The sequence below is a fragment of the Caretta caretta genome, chromosome 1 (assembly GCF_965140235.1).
Source record: "Caretta caretta isolate rCarCar2 chromosome 1, rCarCar1.hap1, whole genome shotgun sequence".
Classification (NCBI taxonomy): Eukaryota; Metazoa; Chordata; order Testudines; family Cheloniidae; genus Caretta; species Caretta caretta.
In genome coordinates, this window is record NC_134206.1 from 45,272,681 (window position 1) to 45,291,236 (window position 18,556).

Here is an 18,556-nt window from a genome sequence, read left to right on the forward strand (position 1 = left end):
TTAAATTTGTTACTTATATCCCTTTTAATATATGATTTCCTTTCAGGTCTCAGTGGTTTACACGCCATATGTATTTAAGACAAATTATCCATCCCTATTGAATACCCATGCACTTTAAGAATGATGCTGTCGTCTTTAACTTGTTGATCAAAAATAGACCCTATGTGGACTAAAAAAAAAAATGTAATTCAGATTGAATGTTTTTTGTTTATCTTAAAATACTGGACGTTGAATAAAAACAAAGTTCAGGAATATTGAGATCTCTGTTACAAATCTTATTAACGTAGCACTTGCAGTTTTTACAGACAGCGTGAGCATACTTAACTACTTCACAGAATGGCAACTTTTTAGATGTATTTGAGTATATTTAGTCAAGCGGCAATGACAACCATTTGTAATGGAGTTGATTTTGATTCGTTTATATTTTTATAGCTGAAATTCCACATAGAATTCAGTACTTGAGAATTCCACAAATTACTTGTATCTTATCAGAGTAAAAGCTCTACAAGTCTTCTAAATGAGAACTTTGTGTAGTCTGCTAAAAACCAGACATTCCAGTAGAATGCTAATTTAGGATCTAATCCTGTGAGGTTCTTTGTCTCAACTTCCGTTACAATCAATGATAGATAAAAGGTGATCATCACTCACAGATTCAGGTTTTCAGAGCATCTGTGGGGCAGTTGCCTTAAAAGGTTGAGGTATTGGCCGTAGGAAGTTCTTGAGACCTATTATCCATTGTTAACCCTATTTTTACAGGATTAGGAAACTCATGGAGGCATACATGAAAATTTAATATGATGGTTCTTTCAAATGACAGTGTTCGCTCTGAACAAAAGTGTAATTTTTTAAAACCCTGTGTGCATTTAAAAGCTACTATAAGGTCTCCTGTTCTGCATTGTTATGCTTTGCACACAAAGTAGGGTAATGAGTTTAGTGTACTTGAATTTGTCAAAGTTTTTGCTTTACTGTTTTTAAACCTACAATCAAAAATGTGAATCGAGAATTTTGATGAGTGGTCATTAACAGGTTTTTGAGGAAAAAATTATGCAATCTTTTTCCCCCCACTTTCTAGTTTTTCCTCTGTATTCCCCCTGAAGAATACCTTACCTCATTTTAACTAATAATTTTAAGACTATAAGGTGTTTAAGTGATTTTCTACAATTGTATTTAAGAAGTCAAGTCAGTGATCTCTGATATGATATTATGCTGTCAATTGGTAAACTCAAGTTAATAAATTAACTATTGGTGAACTTTTTTAATTTCTTCAAAGTACTGTAGATACATGCTGGAACTATTTCCTTATATCACCCTTATCACTTCATTGCAGATGCTTTTTGTGCATAATTTTTGCTAACCTTTTTAATGCAAGTGTTATGCTGAAGCTAATTATTTACGGTCTCTAACAATACTTTGCCATGTTTGTTGAAGTACTTATTTTCAGAAAGTCAGACTATACACTCCTTCCCTATCTTTAATTTATAGCACCTACTTGTTTACATGGTTTCTACTACATTTTTAGAGCCCTGCAAATCCACGGAAATCTGCTTTATATTCACGGACCATTTTTGCAGATCAGATTCGTATACAAATGTTGTATCCACTCGGCTCTATACATTTTATTTAAAGGGAGAGACACACACCACTCTAATCACAGTTCTCTTTGAAAGTGGTAATATCCTCTAGAGTTCTGCATTCATCACCCCACGTACCCATCACCAGAGCTGCAGTGGAATTATTTGCCCGACATTTGCACCCTAATAAAAAGAAATGTCACTACTGATACTGGATAAAAATAAAACTACCCTATATGCAGATGTAATTCTCATAGATATTAAGATCAGAAGGGACCATTATGATCATCTAGTCTGACCTCCTGCACAATGCAGGCCACAGAATCTCACCCACCCACTCCTGGAATAAACCTCTCACCTATGTCTGAGCTATTGAAGTCCTCAAATCATGGTTTAAAGACTTCAAGGTGCAGAGAATCCTCCAGCAAGTGACCCGTGCCCCATGCTACAGAGGAAGGCAAAAAACCCTCAGGGCCTCTTCCAATCAGCCCTGGAGGAAAATTCCTTCCCGACCCCAAATATGGCAGTCAGCTGAACCCTGAGCATGTGGGCAAGATTCACCAGCTGGATACCCAGGAAAGAATTCTTTGTAGTAACTCAGATCCCACCCATCTAACATCCCATCACAGGCCATTGGGCCTATTTACCATGAATAGTTAACATGATTTTGGCAATTAATTGATCTTTATCCCATCATACCATCTCCTCCATAAACTTATCGAGTTTAATCTTGAAGCCTGTCAAGGTTCCTCCCCCACTCTGAACTCTAGGGTACAGATGTGGGGACCTGCATGAAAAACCTCCTAAGCTTATCTTTACCAGCTTAGGTCAAAACTTCCCCAAGGTACAAAATATTCCACCCGTCGTCCTTGGATTGGCCGCTACCACCACCAAACTAATACTGGTTACTGGGGAAGAGCTGTTTGGACGCGTCTTTCCCCCCAAAATACTTCCCGAAACCTTGCACCCCACTTCCTGGACAAGGTTTGATAAAAAGCCTCACCAATTTGCCTAGGTGACTACAGACCCAGACCCTTGGATCTTAAGAACAATGAACAATCCTCCCAACACTTGCACCCCCCTTTCCTGGGAAATGTTGGATAAAAAGCCTCACCAATTTGCATAGGTGACCACAGACCCAAACCCTTGGATCTGAGAACAATGAAAAAGCATTCAGTTTTCTTACAAGAAGACTTTTAATAAAAATAGAAGTAAATAGAAATAAAGAAATCCCCCCTGTAAAATCAGGATGGTAGATATCTTACAGGGTAATTAGATTCAAAAACATAGAGAACCCCTCTAGGCAAAACCTTAAGTTACAAAAAAGATACACAGACAGAAATAGTTATTCTATTCAGCACAATTCTTTTCTCAGCCATTTAAAGAAATCATAATCTAACACATACCTAGCTAGATTACTTACTAAAAGTTCTAAGACTCCATTCCTGGTCTATCCCCGGCAGAAACCAGTATAAGACACAGACCCTTTGTTTCTCTCCCTCCTCCCAGCTTTTGAAAGTATCTTGTCTCCTCATTGGTCATTTTGGTCAGGTGCCAGCGAGGTTACCTTTAGCTTCTTAACCCTTTACAGGTGAGAGGAGCTTTCCCCTGGCCAGGAGGGATTTCAAAGGGGTTTACCTTTCCCTTTATATTTATGACAAAGCCAGATAGGTCTTTTGCCCCCACTGCTTCTCTTGGAAGGCTGTTCCAGAACTTCACTCCTCTGATGGTTAGAAACCTTCATCTAATTTCAAGTCTAAACTTCTCAATGACCAGTTTATATCCATTTGTTCTTGTGTCCACATTGGTACTGAGCTTAAATAATTCCTCTCCCTCTCCAGTATTTATCCCTCCGATATATTTATAGAGAGCAATCATATCTCCCCTCAGCCTTCTTTTGGTTAGGCTAAACAAGCCAAGCTCCTTGAGTCTCCTTTCATGAGACAGGTTTTCCATTCCTCGGATCGTCCTAGTAGCCCTTCTCTGTACCTGTTCCAGTTTGAATTCATCCTTCTTAAACATGGGAGACCAGAACTGCACACAGTATTCCAGATTAGGTTTTACCAGTGCCTTGTATAACGGTACTAACACCTCCTTATCTCTACTAGAAATACCTCGCCTGTTGCCTCCCAAGACCGCATTTGCTTTTTTCACGGCCATATCACATTTGCGGCTCATAGTCCTCCTGTGGTCAACCAGTACTCCAAGGGCCTTCTCTTCCTCCGTTACTTCTAATTGATGCATCCCCATTTTATAATGATAATTCTTGTTATTAATCCCTAACTGCATGACCTTACACTTCTCACTATTAAATTTCATCCTCTTACTGTTACTCCAGTTTACAAGGTCGTGCAGATCCTCCTGTACGATATCCTGGTCCTTCTCTAAATTAGCAATACCTCCCAGCTTTGTATCATCTGCAAACTTTATTAGCACACTCCCACTTTTTGTGCCGAGGTCAGTAATAAAAAGATTAAATAAGATTGTTCCCAAAACCGATCCCTGAGGAACTCCACTGGTGACCTCCTTCCAGCCTGACAGTTCACCTTTCAGTATGACCCGCTGTATTCTCCCCTTTAACCAATTCCTTATCCACGTTTCAGTTTTCATATTGATCCCCATCTTTTCCAATTTAAATAATAATTCTCCATGTGGCACCATATCAAATGCCTTACTGAAATCTAGGTAAATTAGATCCACTGCGTTTCCTGTGTTTAAAAAATCTGTTACCTTCTCAAAGAAGGAGATCAGGTTGGTTTGGCACGATCTACCTTTTGTAAAACCATGTTGTATTTTGTCCCATTTACCATTGACCTCAATGTCCTTAACTACTTTCTCCTTCAAAATTTTTTCCAAGACTGTGCACACTACAGAAGTTAAACTAACAGGTCTGAAGTTACCCGGATCGCTTTTTTCCCCTTTCTTAAAAATAGGAACTATGTTAGCAATTCTCCAGTCATATGGTACAACCCTTGAGTTTACAGATTCATTAAAAATTCTTGCTAATGGGCTTGCAATTTTATGTGCCAATTCCTTTAATATTCTTGGATGAAGATTATCTGCCCCCCCCCCCCGATTTAGTCCCATTAAGCTGTTCGAGTTTCGCTTCTACCTCAGGGTAATATCTACCTCCATATCTACCTCATTCCCATTTATCATGCTACCATTATCCCTAAGATCCTCATTAGCCTCATTAAAGACTGAGGCAAAGTATTTGTTTAGATATTGGGCCATGCCTAGATTATCCTTAAGATGCACTCCATCCTCAGTGTTTAGCGGTCCCACTTCTTCTTTATTTGTTTTCTTCTTATTTATATGGCTATAGAACCTTTTACTATTGGCTTTAAATCCCTTTGCAAGGTCCAACTCTACTTGACTTTTAGCCTTTCTCACTTTATCCCTACATGTTCTGACCTCAGTAAGGTAGCTTTCCTTGCTGATCCCTCCCATCTTCCACTCCCTGTATGCTTTCTGCTTTTTCTTAATCACCTCTCTGAGATGCTTGCTCATCCAGCTTGGTCTACAACTCCTGTCTATGAATTTTTTCCCCTTTCTTGGAATGTAGGCTTCCGTTAGCTTCTGCAGTTTTGACTTGAAGTAATCGCAGGTCTCCTTTGCCTTTAGATCCATAAATTCTTCAGTCCAATCCACTCCCCTAACTAATTTCCTTAATTTTTGAAAGTCAGCCTTTTTGAAATAAAAAAAATCCTGTTTTGTAACAAATCTTCCCAATCCTTTTGAATGAAATTTAAATGTTTTGGAGAAATCCCTAGTTTTAAAGTGAACCAGGAAATCAAGAAAGTTAGAGGTAAATGTTATCCAAGTCTAGATTCCAGTGCTCATTCAATAAAGGTACAAATCATAAATAATCTGTAACAACTACACAACCTAAACTTGACCCTTTAATAAATCTGTTTTTTTAATTTCTAAGTTTTTTTTAAATGTATTCATCATCTTGGCTGGGCAGGATAGCTACCACTGGGGTTGTGGATGTTTGTGAAAGCACTAAAACAGCACCTGAAAGAGAGGAAGAAAGAAAGAATTCACTGAAAGTACTTGGAGTTTTACACCAAAATCTCAAGTAAAAGAAACAGTCTGATAGCTTCATGATAAAATAAATTACTGAACTGAATACTGATGTGTTGCAAATATGATTAATGTGACTCATTTCCTATAAGATAATGTGAAATGAGAGTGAGGAGAGAGTGGGAGGAATTTTGTTCTTTTTCTTATTTGTTAATTCAGACATGAAAGGATAAACGAGTTACAAAAAGAAATCTCAAATTGTGGCATGTAATCGTAGCTGGAAAGAGTTACCACTTTTCCGTATTTCTTTCAAAATTCTAGGTGCTTTATAGGCATACAAAACCACTGGTGTTTGTATGCAATTCATTCTGATTATGTTTTACACATATATCTGTATTATTTGTAGGTCTAAGAAGCGTTATCAGATACATTTCAGAATTGTCGAATACATCGTTACCATGTATCGTGAGGAAAGATTTAAAAAATATATTTTTTAACAATGGCAATTATTCTGTGTTTACTGGGAGGGGGAATAGGTGAAGATCATTACTTACTTCTGTAGAAAATTTTAATTTATGTCAAAGAAACAGTAATAGCACAGTAATGAATAACATTCCTTCTGTCAGGTCCATATATAAGGAGATATTTAACTCTTTCATTGTTATTGTTACTGCAGAGGATTTTATGTAGTCTTGGCTTTATCTGTAATTCTAGTCTTATTTCTATGCACGCTAACTGCATTTTAACCTGCTCTTTTCCTTTCCTTTTTTCTCTCTTTTGCATGCTTGCTTTCTCTCCTTTGAACGTTAGGAGCAAAAGCGTATAGATGGCACAACCCGTGAGGTGAAAAAGGTTAGAAAAGCCAGGAACAGGCGCCAGGAGTGGAATATGATGGCATATGACAAAGAGCTTAGACCTGACAACAGGTTGTCTCAAAATGTGTACCATGGAGCATCTTCAGAGGGATCACTGTCCCCAGATACTAGGTCTGTTTACAACAAGCCCTTTGCTATATCACAGTTATATGTTCTGAGATTCTGAGTAGCTTTAGATTGAGAATGTAGCAGTTAGTATAGAAAAGACACCATAAACATTTTAAACTTGTTCTCAAAAATGCTTTTAAAGTACTATGAAATTTAAGAAATATGTACTAATTGCTTTAAATTTCTGTACATCTACTCCTTATGTTTTTGTTATCTGAACTTCAGCATTGTATTTAACTCGTGTGATGGTGTTTGCTTCATATTTTATTTTTGCATTTTGAACAGATATAATTGAAAAAGATTTAGATCTATATATAATTGTTAGTTTTAGTGTCTCTTCCTTCATTTCAACCTTGATACATTTTATTGCTACTGACAGTACATGTTGTTTTTTCTGTGCAAGATGACTGTTAATCATTTCAGGATCTAGTCATCTGCGAGATCTTCAAGTGTTTTTCTATTTAAGTGAGAAATATTTTGAATACCTGGTGATGTATATAATTTTGCCTTTAGTTGGATGCTGTAATTGGGGAACAGTTCTTTATTGTCATTCTGCTTTTTTACAAAAGCAAGCTACAAAACCAGCTGCATCGTTATTGCTTAAAACAAGTCACTTTAAACAAAAATCTCCTCTCAGGTGCACACAACAGAGCTCATCTTCAGTATTCTGCTCCCGCCGTGTGTATGAAACTCCCTTTGAGCTCACTGGGAGATCTCTATGCAAAGGGAGAGCCAGACATCTGAGGCTGTTCCTCAAGTGGGTCTAGGCAGAGAGTTTTTCCCTAAACGGTTTTTCTGTGTGTCGAATTTAATTGATAGGCAGAAGAAACATAGGAAATAATTGGAATCTAGTGAAAAGCCAAACTATTTCACAATTCCAGTAAGTGTGTAGGTTGTTTACTTGCTGTGGCCATTAGGCAACAGCCACTGGGTAGGAGTGGGATTCATGTTTTCATTTCACTGGATAGTTGTGATTAATGAAGGGGAATCTGCTCAGAACTTTGTTTTTTCAATGTTGAATATTTTTTGTGTGCTGTAGACTTCTGCCAGCTGATGTTGACTCTTTGGAAACCAGACAGAGTTTTTGTTGTTTCTTCCCTTTCCATCAGTGTTAAGTTTCAAGAGTTTGTGTTCAGACGTTGTCCCTTGTCTATATTTCTTTTTTTACCAGGAGTTTATTTTAGTTTACCATAATTTCTACAGCCAAAATGTGTCCTGCTAATCACTCAAATTTTTCTTTTTATACAAAGTTCTTTTAAGTTAGTATTTTCAAAATGTTGATCTGAATCTTGCTTGAATTTAGTGCCAGATAAAAGAATTTTGGTGGCTTGTGCACTATGGCAATGGGGGGGCTCCCACCTTCCCAGGTGGGAGGCCCTGGCACAGGGAGTGTATTCCAGAGCGAGCTTGTCCTGCTCTCACCCTGCTGCAACTCCTGCCTCCCAGCTTTGGCCTGTTGGCTCTTGCCACAGCCTGCAGACAGGGCCCGGCCCTCACCCCACCCCACCCTCTTCCCGGCACTGTTGGTTTTTTGTTTGTATGTGTGTATGTGGCTTTTCACACCCCATAGTGTTTGTGGGGCCTGAGATGGGGACCCTGTGCAAGTTTACCCATGGCACATTGGTTCATCCAGACCTGATTGAATTGATGGGATGATATCAGTGCCCATTACTCAACTGCAAGATGTAGATTTATTGCATCTCTAAATTTTCTTCCTTCACACACCTATCACCTTGCTTCCAGGGACCTTGAGATTAAAGAGTCACGTTTAATTTACCCTTTTCCTCTTTATTTCCCTGTAATGTCAAAACATGCATTCATCACGCTTTGTGTGCAGATTTTTATAATGTGAAGAAAGCAAGCTCTGGGAAATAGTTGCAATATGTAGCTTTCCCCAAGGAGGAACTGTAAAGACCCTCCACTAGGATCTGGGGTATTTTGGTGTGGGTGGAGGAAGGAAGATTATTTGTAGTATCAAGTTGGTTTTGCCATTGTACTATTCCTTTCTTATTACAGATTTTGAAATGTTTATAGCAATGTGAACAATGAATTTTGCATGAATCAAATACCTGCCTGTATTGGAAAGTCTAGAGAGACAAGGTGGGTGAGGTAATAATATCTTTTATCAGACCAACTTCTGTTGGTGAGAGATACAAGCTTTCAAGCTACACAGAGCTCTTCTTCAGGTCTGGGAAAGGTACCAAGTGTGTCACAGGTAAATAAATACAAGTTAGTTTAGCATAAGTAGTTAGCTCACATTCTATCTGTTTGATCTTGTATTTAGCTGTGACACTCTTAGTACCTTTCCCAGACCTGAAGAAGAGCTCTGTTTAGCTTGAAAGCTTGTCTCTCTCACCAACAGAAATTGATCCGATAACAAATATTACCTTACCCACCTTGTCTCTCTAGTATCCTGGGACTGAACATGGCTACAACAATGCTGCATTGCAGAAATCTGCACTTCAACTGTGGGTTAGTTGTGGGACTGTGGTAGGGTGAGGAAGAGATTTAGTAATTCGTATAATGCACCCTTTTAACCTTTATCTACCTTGAGAATGTTGTGGGAATGAAGCTATAAAAGTAAATATAGAAGTGAGTCCAGTTCTCACAAAAGTTGTCTTATGGTGATGAGACCAAATAGAAATGCCTATAAATAGAGTGCCTATATATAAACTAACTCATAAAATACAAATCGTTTTAGCTTTGTTGTAAATATTTGACAAAATAAAAAGATGTGCTTGTATTCATAGTATCTTGTTATATTTTAATACAGAGCTTAAGCAATTAAAAAGCCTTTGTTATTATGCTGTCCCAGTCAAATCCATAAAGTTTGAAATCCAAGTTTCCAGACTGTGTCTGCTTATTGCAATGCATTTATGTTACCCCTGTTGTGCTTCAGAGAGAGAGACACAAGCTGAATCCAAATAGAAACCAGCAAATAAATGTGAGAAAAGTAAGAACAAGAAAAGAAGAGTGGGAAAGAAGGAAAATGGGCATTGAGTTCATGAGTGACGCAAAGAAACTGGAGCAGGCAGGAAGCATGAAAAAGGACAAAATGCCCAAAGGGTGTGTCATTTTGTTTTACTCAAAACCCTGGCTTTTTGTTGCTTGCCTTGTTTCCAGTCTTAGAGATGACATGCATCATTTTACTGACTATCTGTTTTAACCAAGTGGCAGGCTGCACGACTGTTACTAATGCAGTACAGCTCTGTGCAATTATGGGATGAAGAGATCCTTTTGTTCCCTCTCTTGGGCTTATTTGACAAAGCATCATAGACTTTGCATCTTTATGAACTCTCTGCTCAACTAATAATATTTGCATTTTTCAGTATCTCTCAGCCTTTCCAACCAAACTACTTATGCGAATAAAGCAAGAAAGCCTTTAAAGATTAAGCTTTTGAAATTAGTTCTCTCTGCTTCGGTAAAATGTGTTTTTCTATATAACCGACTGCTTCCATTCTTGCTTTCTCTTTCTGCCTTCATTGTTAATACTTAGCTGGTTGCCCACAATTGTTAATTGTGTGTTGTCAAAAAAAAATCAGTGTTTCCTTGCAACTAGACGAGGACTAAAAAAAAAAGCTGTTATTGGTTTTGCTTTTTTCATTTAATTTGATTTATTCAACAGTATTCTGTCACAGAGTTAATATGCCAAAATATTGAAAAGATGCAAGCAAGCCCTGCAGATTAAGATTTGGTCTCTGTGTACTCCAGTTTGTCAGATTAATTCATTTTGAAGTTACATGGATCTGAACAGGGGCTGGCTGTTGCCTTAATAATTATATTGCTGCTGTTGTAGTTTCCATGGTCTGACAAATGCTTGATAATTAAAATAGGGAAACCCATCACAAGAAAAGTCATTCCCAGTGCAGCCATTAGCCTTACTGCTTAATAGTGGAGACAGTGTTCTGCTACACTCATGTGTTCTGTTCCACCCCATCCCATTTACTTTAATTTTAGGTCCCATGCATCCGATGTTACCGATTATTCTTATCCTGCTACTCCGAATCATTCCCTCCACCAGCAGCCAGTAATGTCTTCATATGGAACAGGAGATGGACCACAGTATATGGGTATAAACCAGGGCCTTGAGCATGAATATAGACCATCCTCTACCGCAGTGCGGCATGCTACTTTAAACAGACCTCAACAACCACCTCCACCTCCACCCCAGGCCTCTGATGGACCACACAGCTCTGTACCTTTGATACCAGCAGACTATGGGTAAAACTTCTGATTTACTGGCATGGGTTCTTGGAAAGACCAATAGAATGTGCATTTTTCATCATCATAATACAGTACTTAGGCCTTGTTTTACATGTTCAAAACTCTGTACAAACTTAGCTAATCCTGTTAACACCTCAGTAAGGTAGGTAGTAGGAAATCTGCTAATTTGCAAAGTATATTTAACAGTGTGAACTAAATGGAGGTGGGGTAATGTCAAAAACTGAAATCGTTAACAATGTATTTAATAACATTGATGTGATGGGTTGGACCCCCCCTTCTGGGTTGCCACCTGACGTACTGGGATTTTACTGAGTCTGCCTGCTCCACTAGCCTGGGCTCCCTCTCCCGGTTTGGCTGAATTAGGCTCTTGGGCCTCTGGCAGCAAACACACGCACAGGTAGGGACGCACTAGCTGTAGAATCACACAGAGTCTGCAAACAGCTCTCTATGAGAAGATTCAGCTAGGAAATTGCCCAGCATTCAAGTACAGCTCCCCTCTGGAAAGTACACCCAAAATACTATTGTCTTGTGCTGTAGAGAAATCTATACAACATAAGCTCATATATTCGCCCCCTCCCTCAATATAGAGGAAGATATGCACAACTTCTTGCCCCCCCCCAGTTATAGATTGCACAAACTAGGTTTAATAATAAACAAAAACAAGTTTATTAACTATAAAAGGCAGATTTTAAGTGATTATAAGGGATAGCCAACAGAGCAAAGCAGATTACCAAGCAAATAAAACAGAACACACATACTGAGCTTAAGATCTTAAAGAGACTGGCTTCAAGAAATAATTTCTCACCCTAAATGTTGTTTTAGACAAGTTGCACAGTTTCTGTAGCTTAGCGTTCCAGTTATTTCTCTTTACAGACCAGACTCCTGTCTTAGTCTGGACTCAGCCCTTGCCTTTCCCACAGCTCAGTTCCTTTGTCTCTTCAGGTACTTTCAGCAGTCTTTCTTCTTGGGGAGGAAGGCAACGGAGAAGAGTCCTGTTTGCCTTTATCCCCAGCCTTAAGTAAGATTTACATAAAGTGGGAATCGTTTGTTTCCCAGTCTTGATCTCCCCCTCCTTTTAGTGGAAAATTACTAGAAGTCCAAGATGGTGTTTAGTACCAGGTGACAGGACCACCTGATGTAGTAGAGTCACAGCTAGTCCTAGGACGCGCCTCGCAGGAAAAAGAGAGATTAGTATCTTCACAGTCTTATTGTTTCTTCCTAATGGCCCATCAAGGCTGATTGCCTGTTTTCTGGTGGGTGTCTCCCAAATACACACACAGTTGTAATGGTTACAAAGTCAATATTTCTAACTTTAAATACAGAAATGATACATGCGTACAAATTGGATAAATAATCACATTCAGTAAGTTATAACCTTTCCGATGATACCTTACAAGACCCATCTTGCATAAAATATATCTGTTATGCCATATCATAAGCATATTTCTGTAAAGAATATGGGGTGCAACATAACAATTGATATGGCTGTAAAATATTAAAAACTTTCAATGCATTGCCAAACAAAGGGATAATGGCAAGATTTTCTTGTACATGAGGAAAAATAGCCACAGGGGTAGTGCACCGAAAAATATTGAAAACTGCAAGAAAACAATAGAAATAGATGCATATATTAATGATATTAGTTCCCACATTACATACGTGAGAGGTTAAAATGATTCTTTAGAAACAAATACATCTGCCTCACAGGGGTATTGAGAATTAAGGTAGATTCAGACAGTGTTTGTAAAAGCTCTTTGAATAAGAAAAGCCCTATATAGTGCTTGCCCTTAAAATTTTCAACTGCTTTGGATAACAATATAACGCTACCCTTCAGTATTTGCAATATTCCCTATATGAAAATCTAAGGAATTTGCTGGGGAAAGCTGCAAAAAGTGAGTTAATGGTACCTGAGGTAAAATGAGCATATTTTAAAGGGTCACCACTGTGTAAGTGCTAAGTGTTCAAATACTTCAGTCATTTCAGAAAAGCACTCTTCTTACTGACAAATATTTCAGTTTTTAAAAGTTACTTTTGTTCTTTTTTTATATAGGATGCTCCCAGCTCAGATGGTAGATTATTATAATCCTACTGGACCTCCCCCCACTCCTCTTCCCCCTATGATTCCTTCAGCACAAACTGCTTTTGTTAGTCCTCTTCAACTTCCTGTGCCACCTTCCCATTCTGGACTAGTGACCGGATCTACCTATGCTGCTGCTGCTCCTGCTCCTTCTCCTCCTCCTTCTGGGCTTGTTGTTACAGCTTCCCCTCCCCCCGGCCCACCTCCTCCCCCACCAGGTCCCCCTGCTGCAGTTTCATCTCTCACGTCCTCCCCGATGCATGCTTTTACAGTTCCTGAAGGAAAACGACATGAATCCACACAGCCGCCAATCAGTGATGCTCGAAGTGATCTTCTTGCTGCTATTCGAATGGGTAAGTGAACATAGAGTTTAAGAGCTATTCCTTTTCCACAGTGAGACTACAGTGTCTCCTATGATTTGTGTTGATAGCTGCTGTTAGCCTCAACCTACAATTTCATCTTTATAATTTGCTGAGAGAAATACTTCACTACAAATGGCCCAGCCTAGGTATCTTGACAGTCCCTGCTCTTTGGACATGCGTTTTTGGTATGCCTTGACAGAGGGCTGGTCTCCACTACGGGAAGATCAACGCTGCTGCAATCGATGCAGCAGGGATCGATTTAGTGGGTCAAGTGAAGACCCACTAAATCGATGGCAGAGTGCCCTCCGATCGACCCCGGTACTCCAGCTCTCCGAGAAGAGTAAGGGAAGTCAACCGGAGAGCATCTCCCGTCGACTCAGCGCAGTGAAAACGCCGGGGTAAGTTGACCTAAGCTATGTCGACTCCAGTTACGTTATTCATGTAGCTAGAGTAGCGTAACTTAGATCAACTTACCCCGGTAGTGAAGACAAGCCCTCAGGGTGTTAATCTCCTTGCAATGCTTGGGGTGAGGTCTGTACAGCAAGTCACATGTTCCAAGGCTTACAGCTGATTTAAGATGAATTCAGGTGCTTGTTTGAATGAAGTTAAATGAAAACTTTTACTCATCTTCGGTATATGAAGTATTCTTTTAAAAAGTGTGCAGGTTCCATGGGGTCCCTTGCAACAGCTGTGAAATCCAAACATTGACTCCAGTGCATTTGATTTGGCTTTTTTTAACAGCTGAAAAATATTTTGAAATCAGGTGCTGCAGTCTTCATTCAGTTGTGCTTGCTTTAAAAAGCATAACCCTTTAAAATCCTTCAAGACACAATTTTGGCATCACTCCTACTGAAAATGTCCTATAGTCTTTTAGAACTTTAATTTAAATCATAGCAGGCTATTTTGAGAAAGTTATGGGCACATACTCTTGGAAAGACTGATGTCAGTCTACTTTGTGTGTGTCTCTTTCTTTCTTTCTTTCTTGATCAGGAAAGTTTTTATGACTTCCAGTCTGTCTTTTTTCCTTCACCTCTTGGAAATGCCTCTCAACTTTATTTAAAATATAAAATGCAGCAACAACCTTAAATTATATTTTAGGTGCAAAGAACTGTTTGTAAATAGAATTGTCTACCTGTCTATAGGAATTCAGCTGAAAAAGGTACAAGAGCAACGTGAACAAGAAGCAAAGCGAGAACCCGTTGGAAATGATGTGGCAACTATTCTTTCAAGGCGCATTGCTGTGGAGTACAGTGATTCTGATGATGATTCAGAATTTGATGAAAATGATTGGTCAGACTGAGTCCTGGTCCAAGTACAGGAACAGAATTCATGAAATGCTTTGCTCTAATAATGACACCATTAGCAGGACAGAAGGCAGGGCGTTGAAATGTATTAAAACTAGTGATCTAAGTACTAAAAATGAATTGGTGGTATTCAGAATGCAGTAGCTTAGCAACTCTTGTAATAATAATGTGGTTATGCTGATGCAGATCCAAAAATTCAGTCTTACTTTCAATATTTACTGCATAATACATAAGTGCCACTAAATGTAGCAAATCGTGTGCTGCACGCAAAGTGTGCTGCAGTTGTTGCACTGTTACAAAACCAGCATTTTGTTTTACTTTCTTGATCATGAAGGTATAACTATATTTTTACTTTACATCTTATCTTTATAATGTTGCAATCTAGATACTTGTGAAACTGTCTGGCTGTTAGTCATGTAGGTCTTTGAGGAGAGTCAATGATACATGACTGGGCAATGTCTTCAGGTCCTTAAATGTCATCTTTTTAGCATTTTTCAGAAATTAATCATGTAATCTTAAAATCTAACAGACAGCAACTAATGTCTTCTTACACATTATTTTTAAGGAATTTTTTGATTTAGTTGCTTATATTATTTTAATCTCCTATACACATTCTCGCTATATACAATCACAAATGAAATGTAAGTTTGAAGAGTCAATTCACAGGATTTACTAGTTATTTCTGAGAGAGGACTGGATGACTCAGTCAGTAACCGGAGGTTGCTGGCTGGTGGTTTGACAGTAAAATAACAGCATGGTCTCAGTTCAGTATGTAGTAGACACATGTTCACATTACAGAAACCACAATTGGAATTGACACTCTTTTTGGCACTCTCTGGACATGGATTGACTATACTTGAAGTTTGAAATGCCCTGTTACACTCAGGAGTGGTTTTTAGATACCTGAGTGGAGCCACTTTGTCAGTACAGAGTGGGAAGCTTACTCTACTACTGGTAATACTATGTCTGTTACGTGGATGAATGGAACGACTTCAGTTCAGTGCTAGCAATTGGATACATTTCACAAGTACTAAACTTAGTTTTTTATTCCTGTAGATATAAATATATGTAGATAGACTTTTGCTTATATGGAATGTGTGTAGTCATGTAATGTCATTTCAGTTTCTTATAACTCACTCATTAAAGGCCCTTGATTTTTGAATGTATTTCTATCCCAGTATGTCCCATTTATATAACACTGACAATTAAAATGGCTTAATTGGTGTTTAGTTACCATGCTGTATATATTTTCAGTTTCTTCTAGAAAAGAAGGCTACCGTACAGTCTGCTTTTGCGCTTTCTCTGTTCCCTTTAAAAATAATTAATACTTTATTCAATACAATATTGAAATTTGCATATAGTTTTTCTTTTGTACACTGCGACTCAGACTGCTTCCTTCCCTAATAAGGCTTTATGTGTGTGTGTGAGAGAGAGAGAGGGAAGGATTGGTCTTTTTTTTTTTTTCCTTACCAGATTACAATTGTAATCTTTGTAACAGAAGAGATCTCTATAATTTCAGGTCAAATATTTGGTAAAGCTCTTTTGTTCTGCAAGGCCCTTCTGTCCTTAAGAAGGAAGGGAAGGAGATGCATCTAGCCTTTATCCGCGTTCACTCTGAACCTCCCTTCCTCTTGAGCCATGCTCACTCACAGCAGGTTTTACTTTTGTCCAAAGAAAATAATATTCAGCCTGTCACAATATTCACATATTACATTATTGGCTACTTTATTACTGTGTAATCTGCATGCGAGTTTCTGATTTGACTTCAGTTTATAGTAGTGTGGCAAAAATGCCTTTGCCTCCCTGTTTATGTTTTACTGCCCGTTAAGGGCCTTCTCCTGGAAGGTGCTGAACGATGGTTAGTCAATGGGAAAGGAGGGCACTCAGCACCTTCTAGGATTGTTTTTGCTTTAAAATACAGGGCTAAATTCTACTTCTGGTCTGGTGGTTCCTCATTAACATGTGAGAGACATTGTTTGTGTTGGTCATAAGGATATAATTGTTATACTGTACTTTGCAAAATGCACCAAAATGATTCTGTGGGTGAGCAAATAAAATGGACAAAAGTGCAGCTAATACTGCAGTATTATCCAGTGTCACGATATGGGTGAGAGAGGTACTTTCAATAGTCTTTTGATATGTGTTGAGGTGAAATATTCTGACATCACAAATAATTCTTTCCATTGTAATGAAATCTGATATGACAAAAATATATTTTATGAGCACAGAGACTGAGTGTACCATGGAAATTTTGTAATATGCATCAATTAGTTTTAAATGATAAATATAAAACAAATGATAATTTGTGATCAGTTAAAGATAAGTGGAATTTTTCAGCCATAGTAGCCAATCTGTTTTTCTGAACTTGGAGTATTTTGTCATCTCCGTTCAGTATTTTATCAATACGAATTTAAATCGAATTTAGTGATGTAAACTAACTAACTCTTAGGTCATTTTTATCTGTTTGTATATCTTACTCTGGGTTATGTAAAAGTAACAAATATGAATAAAGTATCACTTTTGCGCCTTTGTGTTTCTTTTCTTGGACTACATGGCATGCGTTTTGCTGCTAAATTATTTTTAGCTTGATTAGTTTTTTGGTTTGCTAAATAATAGCATCAATGATAACCTGATACTTTTGAACTACTATGTAATAAGAAAAGGAGTACTTGTGGCACCTTAGAGACTAACCAATTTATTTGAGCATAAGCTTTCGTGAGCTACAGCTCACTTCATCGGATGCATACTGTGGAAAATACAGAAGATGTTTGTTTTTATACACACAAATCATGAAAAAATGGGTGTTTATCACTACAAAAGGTTTTCTCTCCCCCCACCCCACTCTCCTGCTGGTAATAGCTTATGTAAAGTGATCACTCTCCTTACAATGTGTATGATAATCAAGGTGGGCCATTTCCAGCACAAATCCCGGTTTTCTCCCCCACACCCCCGCAAACAAACCCACCCTCCTGTAGGTAATAGCTTATCTAAAGTGATCCCTCTCCTTACAATGTGAATGATAATCCTGGGCGCCCCATCATCTCAGGCATTGGCACCCTGACAGCAGGATTGTCTGGCTATGTAGACTCCCTCCTCAGGCCCTACGCTACCAGCACTCCCAGTTACCTTCGAGACACCACTGCCTGAGGAAACTACAATCCATCGGTGATCTTCCTGATAACACCATCCTGGCCACTATGGATGTAGAAGCCCTCTACACCAACATTCCACACAAAGATGGACTACAAGCCGTCAAGAACACTATCCCCGATAATGTCACGGCTAACCTGGTGGCTGAACTTTGTGACCTTGTCCTTACCCATAACTATTTTACATTTGGGGACAATGTATACCTTCAAATCAGCGGCACTGCTATGGGTACCTGCATGGCCCCACAGTATGCCAACATTTTTATGGCTGACTAAGAGCAACGCTTCCTCAGCTCTCGTCCCCTAACGCCCCTACTCCACTTCCGCTATATTGATGACATCTTCATCATCTGGACCCATGGAAAAGAAGCTCTTGAGGAATTCCACTATGATTTCAACAATTTCCATCCCACCATCAACCTCAGTCTGGTCCAGTCCACACAAGAGATCCACTTCCTGGACACTACAGTGCTAATAAACAATGGTCACATAAACACCACCCTATACCGGAAACCTACTGACCGCTATTCCTACCTACATGCCTCCAGCTTTCACCCTGACCACACCACATGATCCATCGTCTACAGTCAAGCTCTGCGATACAACCGCATTTGCTCCAACCCCTCAGACAGAGACAAACACCTACAAGATCTCTGTCAAGCATTCTTACAACTACAATACCCACCTGCGGAAGTGAAGAAACAGATTGATAGAGCCAGAATGGTTCCCAGAAGTCACCTACTACAGGACAGGCCTAACAAAGAAAATAACAGAATGCCACTTGCCATCACCTTCAGCCCCCAACTAAAACCCCTCCAACGCATTATCAGGGATCTACAACCTATCCTGAAGGATGACCC

General features: G+C 38.9%; 1 protein-coding gene across 9 annotated transcripts in view; it reads left to right on the forward strand.

Annotated features, from left to right (window-relative positions):
* WASF3 (WASP family member 3) overlaps positions 1–17,074 on the forward strand; it is a 143,159-nt gene extending 126,085 nt beyond the window's left edge. For 8 of the 9 annotated variants that reach the window (XM_048846183.2, XM_048846214.2, XM_048846200.2 and 5 more), the window contains 4 exons: positions 6,408–6,583; positions 10,538–10,801; positions 12,855–13,234; positions 14,386–17,074. In XM_048846183.2, the coding sequence (XP_048702140.2) occupies positions 6,408–6,583; positions 10,538–10,801; positions 12,855–13,234; positions 14,386–14,543 (978 nt within the window). In that variant the 3' untranslated portion in view covers positions 14,544–17,074. Of the gene's footprint in view, positions 1–6,407; positions 6,584–9,479; positions 9,647–10,537; positions 10,802–12,854; positions 13,235–14,385 lie in introns of all 9 variants that reach the window. The other variant, XM_048846207.2, reaches the window with a different exon arrangement.
* The last annotated feature ends 1,482 nt before the right edge of the window (positions 17,075–18,556 follow it).